The sequence below is a fragment of the Salvelinus fontinalis genome, chromosome 12, assembly GCF_029448725.1.
Source record: "Salvelinus fontinalis isolate EN_2023a chromosome 12, ASM2944872v1, whole genome shotgun sequence".
NCBI classification, from domain to species: Eukaryota; Metazoa; Chordata; class Actinopteri; order Salmoniformes; family Salmonidae; genus Salvelinus; species Salvelinus fontinalis.
In genome coordinates, this window is record NC_074676.1 from 54365813 (window position 1) to 54384913 (window position 19101).

Genomic DNA, 19101 nt, shown 5'->3' on the forward strand with positions numbered 1-19101 from the left:
ACCTGGTCCTGCGCCCCCCCCCCCCCCCCCCCCCCCCCCCCCCCACTGACCAGGAGTACATCCCAAGTAGCATCCTTTTCCCTTTATAGTGCACTACTCTGGTTAAAACTAGTGCACTACTCTGGTTAAAACTAGTGCACTACTCTGGTTAAAACTAGTGCACTACTCTGGTTAAAACTAGTGCACTACTCTGGTTAAAACTAGTGCACTATGGTTAAAACTAGTGCACTACTCTGGTTAAAACTAGTGCACTACTATGGTTAAAACTAGTGCACTACTCTGGTTAAAACTAGTGCACTACTCTGGTTAAAACTAGTGCACTACTCTGGTTAAAACTAGTGTACTATATAGGGGGTAGGGTGCTATTTGGGATTCTACCCCTAGGACTACACTGGTGTGGATGTTTTTTATTTTATTTTATATATTTCTTTTTTTTTTTTTACATATTAAAACAATCAATTCTTGACTTGGATGGACCAACTGATTGTACTTGGATTAGATTTACCTTCTGTTCTCTGGATAAAAGGGGTGCATCTCTCTGAATAAAAGGGGTGCATCTCTCTGAATAAAAGGGGTGTATCTCTCTGAATAAAAGGGGTGCATCTCTCTGAATAAAAGGGGTGCATCTCTCTGAATAAAAGGGGTGTATCTCTCTGAATAAAAGGGGTGCATCTCTCTGAATAAAAGGGGTGCATCTCTCTGAATAAAAGGGGTGCATCTCTCTGAATAAAAGGGGTGCATCTCTCTGAATAAAAGGGGTGCATCTCTCTGAATAAAAGGGGTGCATCTCTCTGAATAAAAGGGGTGCATCTCTCTGAATAAAAGGGGTGCATCTCTCTGAATAAAAGGGGTGCATCTCTCTGAATAAAAGGGGTGCATCTCTCTGAATAAAAGGGGTGCATCTCTCTGAATAAAAGGGGTGCATCTCTCTGAATAAAAGGGGTGCATCTCTCTGAATAAAAGGGGTGTATCTCTGAATAAAAGGGGTGCATCTCTCTGAATAAAAGGGGTGCATCTCTCTGAATAAAAGGGGTGCATCTCTCTGAATAAAAGGGGTGCATCTCTCTGAATAAAAGGGGTGCATCTCTCTGAATAAAAGGGGTGCATCTCTCTGAATAAAAGGGGTGTATCTCTCTGAATAAAAGGGGTGCATCTCTCTGAATAAAAGGGGTGCATCTCTCTGAATAAAAGGGGTGCATCTCTCTGAATAAAAGGGGTGCATCTCTCTGAATAAAAGGGGTGCATCTCTCTGAATAAAAGGGGTGCATCTCTTCCCTCTGGATATTGGACTCCATGGAGAAGACAGGTCTCTTCCTCTGCAGCTGGCAATATTCTATTATTCTGTTATACATCCTGTATTTCAACATGCACAGAGTTTCCTTCTACAAATCAACAGCTTTGTTTTTGTAATATTCTTGAGGGAGATCCCAGGTCTGGTTTTTTAAATCTGGCTCCAGTTCTGGGTTTGGCAGGTCGATATGGATCAGTCCCACGTGGCAACCTATTCCCTACGTAGTGCACTACCCATAGGAATCTGGTCACAAGTAGTGTGCACTACCCATAGGGATCTGGTCACAAGTAGTGTGCACTACCCATAGGGATCTGGTCACAAGTAGTGTGCACTACCCATAGGGATCTGGTCACAAGTAGTGTGCACTACCCATAGGGATCTGGTCACAAGTAGTGTGCACTACATAGGGAATAGGGGGTCATTGGGAACGTAACCTGAGACTTGTTCTGAAGAGTTATCGGAAAATCACCATCAACTTTTAGTTGTATCTTTTACATAAAATGCCCTCAAGAAGCAGATATTTGTTACATATTTATTGAATGATTAAAATAATTCCAACACAAAGTGGATAAATGCTTTATCATTAAGAAACTTGGTTCCTTTACAGATTTCAGGTTTTTAAGCATGAAAATGTGTAACACCAAATATACTCTACTCTGTCCCATTCCCCTTCATTGAATACAGGCTCCTGTTCAACAACGATATCCCCAAACCCCCTGAAATAAATCATCGAGTCATTCCCTGGTCTAGATGTATGAAACACAGTTTAGCACACAAACTAGGAAACACAGCGATTGATTTTAAGGCACAATAATCATCCTAACAAACAGTATTGTAAGGAAAGTTAGACCCTCTTCCTCTCATGGGCCACTGCTGCTTTAAAAAGGTGGAAGAATATTTGATTAAATGTGTCCAAAAAAGGCACCCTACTCCCTATGTAGTGCAGTTATATAAAACAGTTGATGTATCCTTTGTGTTTAGTTAAACACTATTGGATGGTGAACCTGTCAATCTCAGTTGCTGGCCAGGGATTGGTGGATAGGAGGCTGGAAACACCGGACATGTTCCACGGGCATATTTTCCCCATCGCCTGACTTTAGGTACTTGTTCAGAATGGCGTAGATCTCGTCGTTGAGAACCTGGAACTTGTGGATTCTGTCCACCATCTTTTTAAGAGGCTGAGGAAGGAGAGACATTATTCAGGCCAATGATGTAATAAATCATTTTTTTATTTTTTTGGACCGGATCTAAAAGACCGTTTGGCAAGAGATGACCCTAAACATGACACCCATGATTGTATTCACTAAGCACCACTTGTGCTAATGACATAGACAACCCAGCTGTTTGTGGTCTGTGGCGGTTCTAGTGTCGCTGACCCCTGACCCTCCACTCACCACACTCTTAATGATCTCATCCTTTCCATCGTGTTTCTGCACTTTCAGCAGGTGATAGCTGAAGTCCAGGATGTCAAAGCGTCTCTGTTGACCCAGTAGGGAGATGATCATACACCCTGCCCAGTGGAGACCGTCCCCGAAACACTGCCTGGAAAATACAACACAGGTTATATACCCAGCCCAGTGGAGACTGTCCCCGAAACACTGTCTGGAAAATACAGCACAGGTTATATACCCAGCCCAGTGGAGACCGTCCCCGAAACACTGCCTGGAAAATACAACACAGGTTATATACCCAGCCCAGTGGAGACCGTCCCTGAAACACTGCCTGGAAAATACACAGGTTATATACCCAGCCCAGTGGAGACCGTCCCCGAAACACTGCCTGGAAAATACACAGGTTATATACCCAGCCCAGTGGAGACCGTCCCCGAAACACTGTCTGGAAAATACAACAGGTTATATACCCAGCCCAGTGGAGACCGTCCCCGAAACACTGCCTGGAAAATACAACACAGGTTATATACCCAGCCCAGTGGAGACCGTCCCCGAAACACTACCTGGAAAATACAACACAGGTTATATACCCAGCCCAGTGGAGACCGTCCCCGAAACACTGCCTGGAAAATACAACACAGGTTACATACCCAGCCCAGTGGAGACTGTCCCCGAAACACTGCCTGGAAAATACAACACAGGTTATATACCCAGCCCAGTGGAGACCGTCCCCGAAACACTGCCTGGAAAATACAACACAGGTTATATACCCAGCCCAGTGGAGACCGTCCCCGAAACACTGTCTGGAAAATACAACAGGTTATATACCCAGCCCAGTGGAGACCGTCCCCGAAACACTGCCTGGAAAATACAACACAGGTTATATACCCAGCCCAGTGGAGACCGTCCCCGAAACACTGCCTGGAAAATACAACACAGGTTATATACCCAGCCCAGTGGAGACCGTCCCCGAAACACTGCCTGGAAAATACAACACAGGTTAAATACCCAGCCCAGTGGAGACCGTCCCCGAAACACTGCCTGGAAAATACAACACAGGTTATATACCCAGCCCAGTGGAGACCGTCCCCGAAACACTGTGCTCTCTCACAATTCAATTTAAGGGGCTCTCTCTTTCTCTCCCACTACTCTCTCCTCTTCTATCATCTCTCCCTTCTAGAGGTCGACCGATTAATCGGAATGGCCGATTTAATTAGTGGCGATTTCAAGTTTTCATAACAATCGGTAATTTCGGACGCCGTATTTGACTATTTTTTAATATTGTTTTTAATATTGTTTTCACTACTCACTCCCCTCTATACAGAGCAGTGTAAACCCCTCAGAGATCCTTCTAGACCGATGATGTCACTACTCACTATACAGAGGAGTGTAAACCCCTCAGAGATCCTTCTAGACCGATGATGTCACTACTCACTCCCCTCTATACAGAGCAGCGTAAACCCCTCAGAGATCCTTCTAGACCGATGATGTCACTACTCACTCCCCTCTATACAGAGCAGCGTAAACCCCTCAGAGATCCTTCTAGACCGATGATGTCACTACTCACTCCCCTCTATACAGAGCAGTGTAAACCCCTCAGAGATCCTTCTAGACCGATGATGTCACTACTCACTCCCCTCTATACAGAGCAGTGTAAACCCCTCAGAGATCCTTCTAGACCGATGATATCACTACTCACTCCCCTCTATACAGAGCAGCGTAAACCCCTCAGAGATCCTTCTAGACCGATGATGTCACTACTCACTCCCCTCTATACAGAGCAGTGTAAATCCCTCAGAGATCCTTCTAGACCGATGATGTCACTACTCACTCCCCTCTATACAGAGCAGTGTAAACCCCTGAGAGATCCTTCTAGACCGATGGTGTCACTACTCACTCTCCTCTATACAGAGCAGTGTAAACCCCTCAGAGATCCTTCTAGACCGATGATGTCACTACTCACTCCCCTCTATACAGAGCAGTGTAAACCCCTCAGAGATCCTTCTAGACCGATGATGTCACTACTCACTCCCCTCTATACAGAGCAGTGTAAACCCCTCAGAGATCCTTCTAGACCGATGATGTGTCACTACTCACTCCCCTCTATACAGAGCAGTGTAAACCCCTCAGAGATCACCCCCCCCCCCCCTCTATTCAGAGCAGTGTAAACCCCTCAGAGATCCTTCTAGACCGATGATGTCACTACTCACTCCCCTCTATACAGAGCAGCGTAAACCCCTCAGAGATCCTTCTAGACCGATGATGTCACTACTCACTCCCCTCTATACAGAGCAGTGTAAATCCCTCAGAGATCCTTCTAGACCGATGATGTGTCACTACTCACTCCCCTCTATACAGAGCAGTGTAAACCCCTCAGAGATCCTTCTAGACCGATGATGTCACTACTCACTCCCCTCTATACAGAGCAGCGTAAACCCCTCAGAGATCCTTCTAGACCGATGATGTCACTACTCACTATACAGAGCAGTGTAAACCCCTCAGAGATCCTTCTAGACCGATGATGTCACTACTCACTCCCCTCTATACAGAGCAGTGTAAACCCCTCAGAGATCCTTCTAGACCGATGATGTCACTACTCACTCCCCTCTATACAGAGCAGTGTAAACCCCTCAGAGATCCTTCTAGACCGATGATGTCACTACTCACTCCCCTCTATACAGAGCAGCGTAAACCCCTCAGAGATCCTTCTAGACCGATGATGTCACTACTCACTCCCCTCTATACAGAGCAGTGTAAACCCCTCAGAGATCACCCCCCCTCTATACAGAGCAGTGTAAACCCCTCAGAGATCCTTCTAGACCGATGATGTCACTACTCACTATACAGAGCAGTGTAAACCCCTCAGAGATCCTTCTAGACCGATGATGTCACTACTCACTCCCCTCTATACAGAGCAGTGTAAACCCCTCAGAGATCCTTCTAGACCGATGATGTCACTACTCACTATACAGAGCAGTGTAAACCCCTCAGAGATCCTTCTAGACCGATGATGTCACTACTCACTCCCCTCTATACAGAGCAGTGTAAACCCCTCAGAGATCCTTCTAGACCGATGATGTCACTACTCACTCCCCTCTATACAGAGCAGTGTAAACCCCTCAGAGATCCTTCTAGACCGATGATGTCACTACTCACTCCCCTCTATACAGAGCAGTGTAAACCCCTCAGAGATCCTTCTAGACCGATGATGTCACTACTCACTCCCCTCTATACAGAGCAGTGTAAACCCCTCAGAGATCCTTCTAGACCGATGATGTCACTACTCACTCCACGGTGAACTCGTGAGCTCCGACAGGGATACAGTAAACAAACTGCATGGCGCTCCACAGCCGGTGGAACTCCACACACTCGTCCACGTGCATCACGCCGTTGCTGGGCAACGGGCCGCGCCAGATGGGGTCGTCCAGGAAACCGCGGACGCGTGTCAGGATGACCTCGAACATGGACAGGCCACAGCACAGACGCTCTTTGGTCAGCAGGTCACCTTCACGGGTAATGGCTATTTGCTACAGGGGGGAGCGAGGGAGGAAGAGGGAGGAAGAGGAGGGGAGGGAAGAAGAGGGTAGAGATAACATGAGATTCAGTGGAAGAGAGGGGGGAGAAAAAGAGGGGGAGGGGGGAGAAAGGGTGGGGGGAAGAGAGAGGGCTGGTGTTAACTAAGGCAGTGTGATGGTTACCAGGTGCAGGGCTGGTGTTAACTAAGGCATATATCGAATATCTCGTCCCTGGACTGAATAACACAACTTCTTGTGAGACCTGCGCAGTTAAAAAAAAAATCCGGGCGCGAAGGATAATTTGGTCTCGGCTTTTGGAACGGTAGATAAGGTAGATAACGTTGAATATGATGCCTGACTACGATATTATTTGATACATGTCACAAAATCATCCTAAAGTATGTTTTTTCAATATACTTTAATTATATTATTGCAATTTATTCTGGACTTTAGATGTGAAACGACGGAAGAATTTTTTGAAGAAAAGCTTTCTAGCGCAGCAATGCTATCGTGCTAGCTAACCAAAGAGGGAAATAATTCGTTCTGGAACCCAACTAAAGACTCTACTGGACATTGGACCCCGTTACAACATTCTGATGGAGTACCAAGAAAGATAAGACCCAATTTGGGATGCTTTTTCATATATATGTCGAACTGTTGAATGCTAACTCTGCTAACTGTGCTAGGCTAGCGCTTGACTAGAATCAATGCTGCCTTATGCTAGCTTATGATGTTAGCTAATATAACGATATATTGTGTTTTCGCTGTAAAACACTTCAAAAATCGGAAATGTTGGCTTTATTCACACGATATCTGTCTTTCATTAGTTATCCACCATATGTTTTTCTGAAATGTTTTATGAGGTGTAATTAGTAGCCGACGTTGGTGTATGTATTTTCTCTGGCTACTCCCGGCTGGATTCAGACTCAAGCTATGTATTAGCATTTTTGGGTAGCATCAATGTAAAACTGATTTATAGCTAAAATATGCACTTTTTATGAACAAAACATAGATTTATTGTGTAACATGTTATATGACTGTCATCTGAGGTCGTTTTTTCTGGGCTCTTTAGGTTGGTTTTAGTTTATTTCGGTTGGTTGTGCATGCTACTTCAATCATAATTCATACTTCATAATCATAATTCATACGTGTCTGTCCACTTTTGTATTTGGTGGTGAGCTAACATAAATATATGTGGTGTTTTCTCTGTAAAACATTTAAAAAATCGGACATGTTGGCTGGATTGACAAGATGTTTATCTTTCAAATGCTGTATTGGACTTGTTAATGTGTAAAAGTTAAATATTTTTAAAAAATAGATTTTGAATTTCGCGCCCTGCAGGGGTGTCATTTTCGGTCCGAGGTCGGGCTTGCACCCCAAACAGGTTTTAACTAAGGCAGTGTGATGGTTACCAGGTGCAGGGCTGGTGTTAACTAAGGCAGTGTGATGGTTACCAGGCGCAGGGCTGGTGTTAACTAAGGCAGTGTGATGGTTACCAGGTGCAGGGCTGGTGTTAACTAAGGCAGTGTGATGGTTACCAGGTGCAGGGCTGGTGTTAACTAAGGCAGTGTGATGGTTACCAGGTGCAGGGCTGGTGTTAACTAAGGCAGTGTGATGGTTACCAGGTGCAGGGCTGGTGTTAACTAAGGCAGTGTGATGGTTACCAGGTGCAGGGCTGGTGTTAACTAAGGCAGTGTGATGGTTACCAGGTGCAGGGCTGGTGTTAACTAAGGCAGTGTGATGGTTACCAGGTGCAGGGCTGGTGTTAACTAAGGCAGTGTGATGGTTACCAGGTGCAGGGCTGGTGTTAACTAAGGCAGTGTGATGGTTACCAGGTGCAGGGCTGGTGTTAACTAAGGCAGTGTGATGGTTACCAGGTGCAGGGCTGGTGTTAACTAAGGCAGTGTGATGGTTACCAGGTGCAGGGCTGGTGTTAACTAAGGCAGTGTGATGGTTACCAGGTGCAGGGCTGGTGTTAACTAAGGCAGTGTGATGGTTACCAGGTGCAGGGCTGGTGGTAACTAAGGCAGTGTGATGGTTACCAGGTGCAGGGCTGGTGTTAACTAAGGCAGTGTGATGGTTACCAGGTGCAGGGCTGGTGGTAACTAAGGCAGTGTGATGGTTACCAGGTGCAGGGCTGGTGTTAACTAAGGCAGTGTGATGGTTACCAGGTGCAGGACTGGTGTTAACTAAGGCAGTGTGATGGTTACCAGGTGCAGGGCTGGTGTTAACTAAGGCAGTGTGATGGTTACCAGGTGCAGGGCTGGTGTTAACTAAGGCAGTGTGATGGTTACCAGGTGCAGGGCTGGTGTTAACTAAGGCAGTGTGATGGTTACCAGGTGCAGGGCTGGTGGTAACTAAGGCAGTGTGATGGTTACCAGGTGCAGGGCTGGTGGTAACTAAGGCAGTGTGATGGTTACCAGGCACAGGGCTGGTGTTAACTAAGGCAGTGTGATGGTTACCAGGTGCAGGGCTGGTGTTAACTAAGGCAGTGTGATGGTTACCAGGTGCAGGGCTGGTGTTAACTAAGGCAGTGTGATGGTTACCAGGTGCAGGGCTGGTGGTAACTAAGGCAGTGTGATGGTTACCAGGTGCAGGGCTGGTGTTAACTAAGGCAGTGTGATGGTTACCAGGCGCAGGGCTGGTGTTAACTAAGGCAGTGTGATGGTTACCAGGTGCAGGGCTGGTGTTAACTAAGGCAGTGTGATGGTTCCCAGGCGCAGGGCTGGTGTTAACTAAGGCAGTGTGATGGTTACCAGGTGCAGGGCTGGTGTTAACTAAGGCAGTGTGATGGTTACCAGGGGCAGGGCTGGTGATAACTAAGGCAGTGTGATGGTACCTGTGGGGTTCCTAGGCGTTCTATCAGGGGAACCAGGTGCAGGGCTGTGTATTTAGCCTCCAGACGTTTCATCTTGGCATCAAGACGTTCACCCTCTACAATGACAAGAGACAACAGAGTCACTGAGACAGACAGACAGACAGACAGACAGACAGACAGACAGACAGACACAATCTTACCCTTGACATGGACCCTGGGAAGAATGTTCTGGAATGGTGCGGCATGTAGCAGGTCACACACCTCCTCCTGAGACTGAAAGAGAAGATTGTTTAAAACACAAACCCCCTGGGGAACTCACATCACGCTGTCCCCCTACGCTCCCCTGGGGAACTCAAGGGAGCTTCTCATTCTTAAATGTATCTTTTGCGTCTTTTACACAAACTGAACAGCACATATCACCAGGTAACATTCTGAGTATGTTGTCTATCACTAACAGCACCATATCACCAGGTAACATTCTGAGTATGTTGTCTAGCAGCACCATATCACCAGGTAACATTCTGAGTATGTTGTCTATCACTAACAGCACCATATCACCAGGTAACATTCTGAGTATGTTGTCTAACAGCACCATATCACCAGGTAACATTCTGAGTATGTTGTCTAACATCACCATATCACCAGGTAACATTCTGAGTATGTTGTCTAGCAGCACCATATCACCAGGTAACATTCTGAGTATGTTGTCTATCACTAGCAGCACCATATCACCAGGTAACATTCTGAGTATGTTGTCTAGCAGCACCATATCACCAGGTAACATTCTGAGTATGTTGTCTATCACTAGCAGCACCATATCACCAGGTAACATTCTGAGTATGTTGTCTATCACTAACAGCACCATATCACCAGGTAACATTCTGAGTATGTTGTCTATCACTAACAGCACCATATCACCAGGTAACATTCTGAGTATGTTGTCTATCACTAACAGCACCATATCACCAGGTAACATTCTGAGTATGTTGTCTAGCAGCACCATATCACCAGGTAACATTCTGAGTATGTTGTCTAGCAGCACCATATCACCAGGTAACATTCTGAGTATGTTGTCTAGCAGCACCATATCACCAGGTAACATTCTGAGTATGTTGTCTAACAGCACCATATCACCAGGTAACATTCTGAGTATGTTGTCTAGCAGCACCATATCACCAGGTAACATTCTGAGTATGTTGTCTAGCAGCACCATATCACCAGGTAACATTCTGAGTATGTTGTCTAACAGCACCATATCACCAGGTAACATTCTGAGTATGTTGTCTAGCAGCACCATATCACCAGGTAACATTCTGAGTGTGTTGTCTATCACTAACAGCACCATATCACCAGGTAACATTCTGAGTGTGTTGTCTATCACTAACAGCACCATATCACCAGGTAACATTCTGAGTGTGTTGTCTATCACTAACAGCACCATATCACCAGGTAACATTCTGAGTATGTTGTCTAGCAGCACCATATCACCAGGTAACATTCTGAGTGTGTTGTCTATCACTAACAGTACCATGTCACCAGGTAACATTCTGAGTGTGTTGTCTATCACTAACAGCACCATATCACCAGGTAACATTCTGAGTATGTTGTCTATCACTAACAGCACCATATCACCAGGTAACATTCTGAGTGTGTTGTCTAGCAGCACCATATCACCAGGTAACATTCTGAGTGTGTTGTCTATCACTAACAGCACCATATCACCAGGTAACATTCTGAGTATGTTGTCTAACATCACCATATCACCAGGTAACATTCTGAGTGTGTTGTCTAACAGCACCATATCACCAGGTAACATTCTGAGTGTGTTGTCTAACAGCACCATATCACCAGGTAACATTCTGAGTATGTTGTCTAGCAGCACCATATCACCAGGTAACATTCTGAGTATGTTGTCTATCACTATCAGCACCATATCACCAGGTAACATTCTGAGTATGTTGTCTATCACTAACAGCACCATATCACCAGGTAACATTCTGAGTATGTTGTCTATCACTAACAGCACCATATCACCAGGTAACATTCTGAGTGTGTTGTCTAGCAGCACCATATCACCAGGTAACATTCTGAGTGTGTTGTCTATCACTAACAGCACCATATCACCAGGTAACATTCTGAGTATGTTGTCTAACATCACCATATCACCAGGTAACATTCTGAGTGTGTTGTCTAACAGCACCATATCACCAGGTAACATTCTGAGTGTGTTGTCTAACAGCACCATATCACCAGGTAACATTCTGAGTATGTTGTCTAGCAGCACCATATCACCAGGTAACATTCTGAGTATGTTGTCTATCACTATCAGCACCATATCACCAGGTAACATTCTGAGTATGTTGTCTAGCAGCACCATATCACCAGGTAACATTCTGAGTATGTTGTCTAGCAGCACCATATCACCAGGTAACATTCTGAGTATGTTGTCTATCACTAACAGCACCATATCACCAGGTAACATTCTGAGTATGTTGTCTAACAGCACCATATCACCAGGTAACATTCTGAGTATGTTGTCTAGCAGCACCATATCACCAGGTAACATTCTGAGTATGTTGTCTAACAGCACCATATCACCAGGTAACATTCTGAGTATGTTGTCTAGCAGCACCATATCACCAGGTAACATTCTGAGTATGTTGTCTATCACTAGCAGCACCATATCACCAGGTAACATTCTGAGTATATTGTCTAACAGCACCATATCACCAGGTAACATTCTGAGTATGTTGTCTAGCAGCACCATATCACCAGGTAACATTCTGAGTATGTTGTCTAACAGCACCATATCACCAGGTAACATTCTGAGTATGTTGTCTAGCAGCACCATATCACCAGGTAACATTCTGAGTATGTTGTCTAGCAGCACCATATCACCAGGTAACATTCTGAGTATGTTGTCTAACAGCACCATATCACCAGGTAACATTCTGAGTATGTTGTCTATCACTAACAGCACCATATCACCAGGTAACATTCTGAGTATGGTGTCTATCACTAGCAGCACCATATCACCAGGTAACATTCTGAGTATGTTGTCTAACAGCACCATATCACCAGGTAACATTCTGAGTATGTTGTCTATCAGCACCATATCACCAGGTAACATTCTGAGTATGTTGTCTATCACTAACAGCACCATATCACCAGGTAACATTCTGAGTATGTTGTCTAGCAGCACCATATCACCAGGTAACATTCTGAGTATGTTGTCTAACAGCACCATATCACCAGGTAACATTCTGAGTATGTTGTCTAGCAGCACCATATCACCAGGTAACATTCTGAGTGTGTTGTCTATCACTAACAGCACCATATCACCAGGTAACATTATGAGTATGTTGTCTAACAGCACCATATCACCAGGTAACATTCTGAGTATGTTGTCTAACAGCACCATATCACCAGGTAACATTCTGAGTATGTTGTCTATCACTATCAGCACCATATCACCAGGTAACATTCTGAGTATGTTGTCTATCAGCACCATATCACCAGGTAACATTCTGAGTATGTTGTCTAACAGCACCATATCACCAGGTAACATTCTGAGTATGTTGTCTAACAGCACCATATCACCAGGTAACATTCTGAGTATGTTGTCTAGCAGCACCATATCACCAGGTAGAATTCTGAGTATGTTGTCTATCACTAGCAGCACCATATCACCAGGTAACATTCTGAGTATGTTGTCTAACAGCACCATATCATCAGGTAACATTCTGAGTATGTTGTCTATCACTAACAGCACCATATCACCAGGTAACATTCTGAGTATGTTGTCTAACAGCACCATATCACCAGGTAACAATCTGATTATGTTGTCTAGCAGCACCATATCACCAGGTAACATTCTGAGTATGTTGTCTAACAGCACCATATCACCAGGTAACATTCTGAGTGTGTTGTCTATCACTAGCAGCACCATATCACCAGGTAACATTCTGAGTATGTTGTCTATCACTAGCAGCACCATATCACCAGGTAACATTCTGAGTATGTTGTCTATCACTAGGAGCACCATATCACCAGGTAACATTCTGAGTATGTTGTCTAGCAGCACCATATCACCAGGTAACATTCTGAGTATGTTGTCTAACAGCACCATATCACCAGGTAACATTCTGAGTATGTTGTCTATCACTAACAGCACCATATTACCAGGTAACATTCTGAGTATGTTGTCTAGCAGCACCATATCACCAGGTAACATTCTGAGTGTGTTGTCTATCACTAGCAGCACCATATCACCAGGTAACATTCTGAGTATGTTGTCTAACAGCACCATATCACCAGGTAACATTCTGAGTATGTTGTCTATCACTAGCAGCACCATATCACCAGGTAACATTCTGAGTATGTTGTCTATCACTAACAGCACCATATCACCAGGTAACATTCTGAGTATGTTGTCTATCACTAACAGCACCATATCACCAGGTAACATTCTGAGTATGTTGTCTATCACTAACAGCACCATATCACCAGGTAACATTCTGAGTGTGTTGTCTAGCAGCACCATATCACCAGGTAACATTCTGAGTATGTTGTCTAACAGCACCATATCACCAGGTAACATTCTGAGTATGTTGTCTATCACTAGCAGCACCATATCACCAGGTAACATTCTGAGTATGTTGTCTATCAGCACCATATCACCAGGTAACATTCTGAGTATGTTGTCTATCACTAGCAGCACCATACCACCAGGTAACATTCTGAGTATGTTGTCTAACAGCACCATATCACCAGGTAACATTCTGAGTATGTTGTCTAGCAGCACCATATCACCAGGTAACATTCTGAGTATGTTGTCTAGCAGCACCATATCACCAGGTAACATTCTGAGTATGTTGTCTAGCAGCACCATATCACCAGGTAACATTCTGATTATGTTGTCTATCACTATCAGCACCATATCACCAGGTAACATTCTGAGTATGTTGTCTAGCAGCACCATATCACCAGGTAACATTCTGAGTATGTTATCTATCACTAACAGCACCATATCACCAGGTAACATTCTGAGTATGTTGTCTAGCAGCACCATATCACCAGGTAACATTCTGAGTATGTTGTCTAGCAGCACCATATCACCAGGTAACATTCTGAGTATGTTGTCTATCACTAACAGCACCATATCACCAGGTAACATTCTGAGTATGTTGTCTATCACTAACAGCACCATATCACCAGGTAACATTCTGAGTATGTTGTCTAACAGCACCATATCACCAGGTAACATTCTGAGTATGTTGTCTAGCAGCACCATATCACCAGGTAACATTCTGAGTATGTTGTCTATCACTAACAGCACCATATCACCAGGTAACATTCTGATTATGTTGTCTATCACTAACAGCACCATATCACCAGGTAACATTCTGAGTATGTTGTCTAACATCACCATATCACCAGGTAACATTCTGAGTATGTTGTCTAGCAGCACCATATCACCAGGTAACATTCTGAGTATGTTATCTATCACTAACAGCACCATATCACCAGGTAACATTCTGAGTATGTTGTCTAACAGCACCATATCACCAGGTAACATTCTGAGTATGTTGTCTATCACTAACAGCACCATATCACCAGGTAACATTCTGAGTATGTTGTCTTGCAGCACCATATCACCAGGTAACATTCTGAGTATGTTGTCTATCACTAACAGCACCATATCACCAGGTAACATTCTGAGTAGGTTGTCTAGCAGCACCATATCACCAGGTAACATTCTGAGTATGTTGTCTAGCAGCACCATATCACCAGGTAACATTCTGAGTATGTTGTCTAGCAGCACCATATCACCAGGTAACATTCTGAGTATGTTGTCTATCAGCACCATATCACCAGGTAACACTCTGATTATGTTGTCTAACAGCACCATATCACCAGGTAACATTCTGAGTATGTTGTCTAGCAGCACCATATCACCAGGTAACATTCTGAGTGTGTTGTCTATCACTAGCAGCACCATATCACCAGGTAACACTCTGATTATGTTGTCTATCACTAACAGCACCATATCACCAGGTAACATTCTGAGTATGTTGTCTAACAGCACCATATCACCAGGTAACATTCTGAGTATGTTGTCTAACATCACCATATCACCAGGTAACATTCTGAGTGTGTTGTCTAACAGCACCATATCACCAGGTAACATTCTGAGGATGTTGTCTAGCAGCACCATATCACCAGGTAACATTCTGAGTGTGTTGTCTATCACTAACAGCACCATATCACCAGGTAACATTCTGAGTATGTTGTCTAGCAGCACCATATCACCAGGTAACATTCTGAGTATGTTGTCTATCACTAACAGCACCATATCACCAGGTAACATTCTGAGTATGTTGTCTAGTAGCACCATATCACCAGGTAACATTCTGAGTATGTTGTCTATCACTAACAGCACCATATCACCAGGTAACATTCTGAGTATGTTGTCTAGCAGCACCATATCACCAGGTAACACTCTGAGTATGTTGTCTATCACTAACAGCACCATATCACCAGGTAACATTCTGAGTATGTTGTCTATCACTAACAGCACCATATCACCAGGTAACATTCTGAGTATGTTGTCTATCACTAACAGCACCATATCACCTGGTAACATCCTGAGTATGTTGTCTATCAGCACCATATCACCAGGTAACATTCTGAGTATGTTGTCTATCACTAGCAGCACCATACCACCAGGTAACATTCTGAGTATGTTGTCTAACAGCACCATATCACCAGGTAACATTCTGAGTATGTTGTCTATCACTAACAGCACCATATCACCAGGTAACATTCTGAGTATGTTGTCTAACAGCACCATATTACCAGGTAACATTCTGAGTATGTTGTCTAACACTAACAGCACCATATCACCAGGTAACATTCTGAGTATGTTGTCTAACAGCACCATATTACCAGGTAACATTCTGAGTATGTTGTCTAACACTAACAGCACCATATCACCAGGTAACATTCTGAGTATGTTGTCTAGCAGCACCATATCACCAGGTAACATTCTGAGGATGTTGTCTAGCAGCACCATATCACCAGGTAACATTCTGAGTATGTTGTCTAGCAGCACCATATCACCAGGTAACATTCTGAGTGTGTTGTCTATCACTAGCAGCACCATATCACCAGGTAACACTCTGATTATGTTGTCTATCACTAACAGCACCATATCACCAGGTAACATTCTGAGTATGTTGACTAGCAGCACCATATCACCAGGTAACACTCTGATTATGTTGTCTAACAGCACCATATCACCAGGTAACATTCTGAGTATGTTGACTAGCAGCACCATATCACCAGGTAACATTCTGAGTATGTTGTCTAACAGCACCATATCACCAGGTAACATTCTGAGTATGTTGTCTAACAGCACCATATTACCAGGTAACATTCTGAGTATGTTGTCTAACACTAACAGCACCATATCACCAGGTAACATTCTGAGTATGTTGTCTAGCAGCACCATATCACCAGGTAACATTCTGAGGATGTTGTCTAGCAGCACCATATCACCAGGTAACATTCTGAGGATGTTGTCTAGCAGCACCATATCACCAGGTAACATTCTGAGTATGTTGTCTATCACTAACAGCACCATATCACCAGGTAACATTCTGAGTGTGTTGTCTATCACTAGCAGCACCATATCACCAGGTAACACTCTGATTATGTTGTCTATCACTAACAGCACCATATCACCAGGTAACATTCTGAGTATGTTGTCTAACAGCACCATATCACCAGGTAACATTCTGAGTATGTTGTCTAACAGCACCATATCACCAGGTAACATTCTGAGTATGTTGACTAGCAGCACCATATCACCAGGTAACATTCTGAGTATGTTGTCTAACAGCACCATATCACCAGGTAACATTCTGAGTATGTTGTCTAACAGCACCATATCACCAGGTAACATTCTGAGTATGTTGTCTATCACTAACAGCACCATATCACCAGGTAACATTCTGAGTATGTTGTCTAGTAGCACCATATCACCAGGTAACATTCTGAGTATGTTGTCTATTACTAACAGCACCATATCACCAGGTAACATTCTGAGTATGTTGTCTAGTAGCACCATATCACCAGGTAACATTCTGAGTATGTTGTCTATCACTAACAGCACCATATCACCAGGTAACATTCTGAGTATGTTGTCTATCACTAACAGCACCATATCACCAGGTAACATTCTGAGTATGTTGTCTATCACTAACAGCACCATATCACCAGGTAACATCCTGAGTATGTTGTCTATCAGCACCATATCACCAGGTAACATTCTGAGTATGTTGTCTATCACTAAAAGCACCATATCACCAGGTAACATTCTGAGTATGTTGTCTAACAGCACCATATTACCAGGTAACATTCTGAGTATGTTGTCTAACAGCACCATATCACCAGGTAACATTCTGAGGATGTTGTCTAGCAGCACCATATCACCAGGTAACATTCTGAGTATGTTGTCTAGCAGCACCATATCACCAGGTAACATTCTGAGTATGTTGTCTATCACTAGCAGCACCATATCACCAGGTAACATTCTGAGTATGTTGTCTATCACTAGCAGCACCATATCACCAGGTAACATTCTGAGTATGTTGTCTAACAGCACCATATCACCAGGTAACATTCTGAGTATGTTGTCTATCACTAACAGCACCATATCACCAGGTAACATTCTGAGTATGTTGTCTATCACTAGCAGCACCATATCACCAGGTAACATTCTGAGTATGTTGTCTAACAGCACCATATCACCAGGTAACATTCTGAGTATGTTGTCTATCAGCACCATATCACCAGGTAACATTCTGAGGATGTTGTCTAACAGCACCATATCACCAGGTAACATTCTGAGGATGTTGTCTAGCAGCACCATATCACCAGGTAACATTCTGAGTATGTTGTCTAGCAGCACCATATCACCAGGTAACATTCTGATTATGTTGTCTATTACTAGCAGCACCATATCACCAGGTAACATTCTGAGTATGTTGTCTAACAGCACCATATTACCAGGTAACATTCTGAGTATGTTGTCTATCACTAACAGCACCATATCACCAGGTAACATTCTGAGTATGTTGTCTATCACTAGCAGCACCATATCACCAGGTAACATTCTGATTATGTTGTCTATCACTAACAGCACCATATCACCAGGTAACATTCTGAGTATGTTGTCTAACAGCACCATATCACCAGGTAACATTCTGAGGATGTTGTCTAACAGCACCATATCACCAGGTAACATTCTGAGTATGTTGTCTAGCAGCACCATATCACCAGGTAACATTCTGAGTATGTTGTCTAGCAGCACCATATCACCAGGTAACATTCTGAGTATGTTGTCTAGCAGCACCATATCACCAGGTAACATTCTGAGTATGTTGTCTAGCAGCACCATATCACCAGGTAACATTCTGAGTATGTTGTCTATCACTAACAGCACCATATCACCAGGTAACATTCTGAGTATGTTGTCTATCACTAACAGCACCATATCACCAGGTAACATTCTGAGGATGTTGTCTAGCAGCACCATATCACCAGGTAACATTCTGAGTATGTTGTCTAGCAGCACCATATCACCAGGTAACATTCTGAGTATGTTGTCTAGCAGCATCATATCACCAGGTAACATTCTGAGTATGTTGTCTAGCAGCACCATATCACCAGGTAACATTCTGAGTATGTTGTCTAGCAGCATCATATCACCAGGTAACATTCTGAGTATGTTGTCTAGCAGCACCATATCACCAGGTAACATTCTGATTATGTTGTCTATCACTATCAGCACCATATCACCAGGTAACATTCTGAGTATGTTGTCTAGCAGCACCATATCACCAGGTAACATTCTGAGTATGTTATCTATCACTAGCAGCACCATATCACCAGGTAACATTCTGAGTATATTGTCTAACAGCACCATATCACCAGGTAACATTCTGAGGATGTTGTCTAGCAGCACCATATCACCAGGTAACATTCTGAGTATGTTGTCTATCAGCACCATATCACCAGGTA

At 43.7% G+C, this 19101-nt stretch overlaps 1 protein-coding gene across 5 annotated transcripts in view; it reads right to left on the reverse strand.

The window, feature by feature from the left end:
- Positions 1-1809: 1809 nt before the first annotated feature.
- LOC129867605 (cytoplasmic FMR1-interacting protein 1 homolog) overlaps positions 1810-19101 on the reverse strand; it is a 225438-nt gene continuing 208146 nt past the window's right edge. For all 5 annotated transcript variants that reach the window (XM_055941111.1, XM_055941110.1, XM_055941112.1 and 2 more), the window contains 5 exons: positions 9216-9288; positions 9037-9131; positions 5971-6209; positions 2686-2833; positions 1810-2469 (listed from right to left, as the gene is read on the reverse strand). In XM_055941111.1, the coding sequence (XP_055797086.1) occupies positions 2305-2469; positions 2686-2833; positions 5971-6209; positions 9037-9131; positions 9216-9288 (720 nt within the window). In that variant the 3' untranslated portion in view covers positions 1810-2304. The remainder of the gene's footprint in view (positions 2470-2685; positions 2834-5970; positions 6210-9036; positions 9132-9215; positions 9289-19101) is intronic.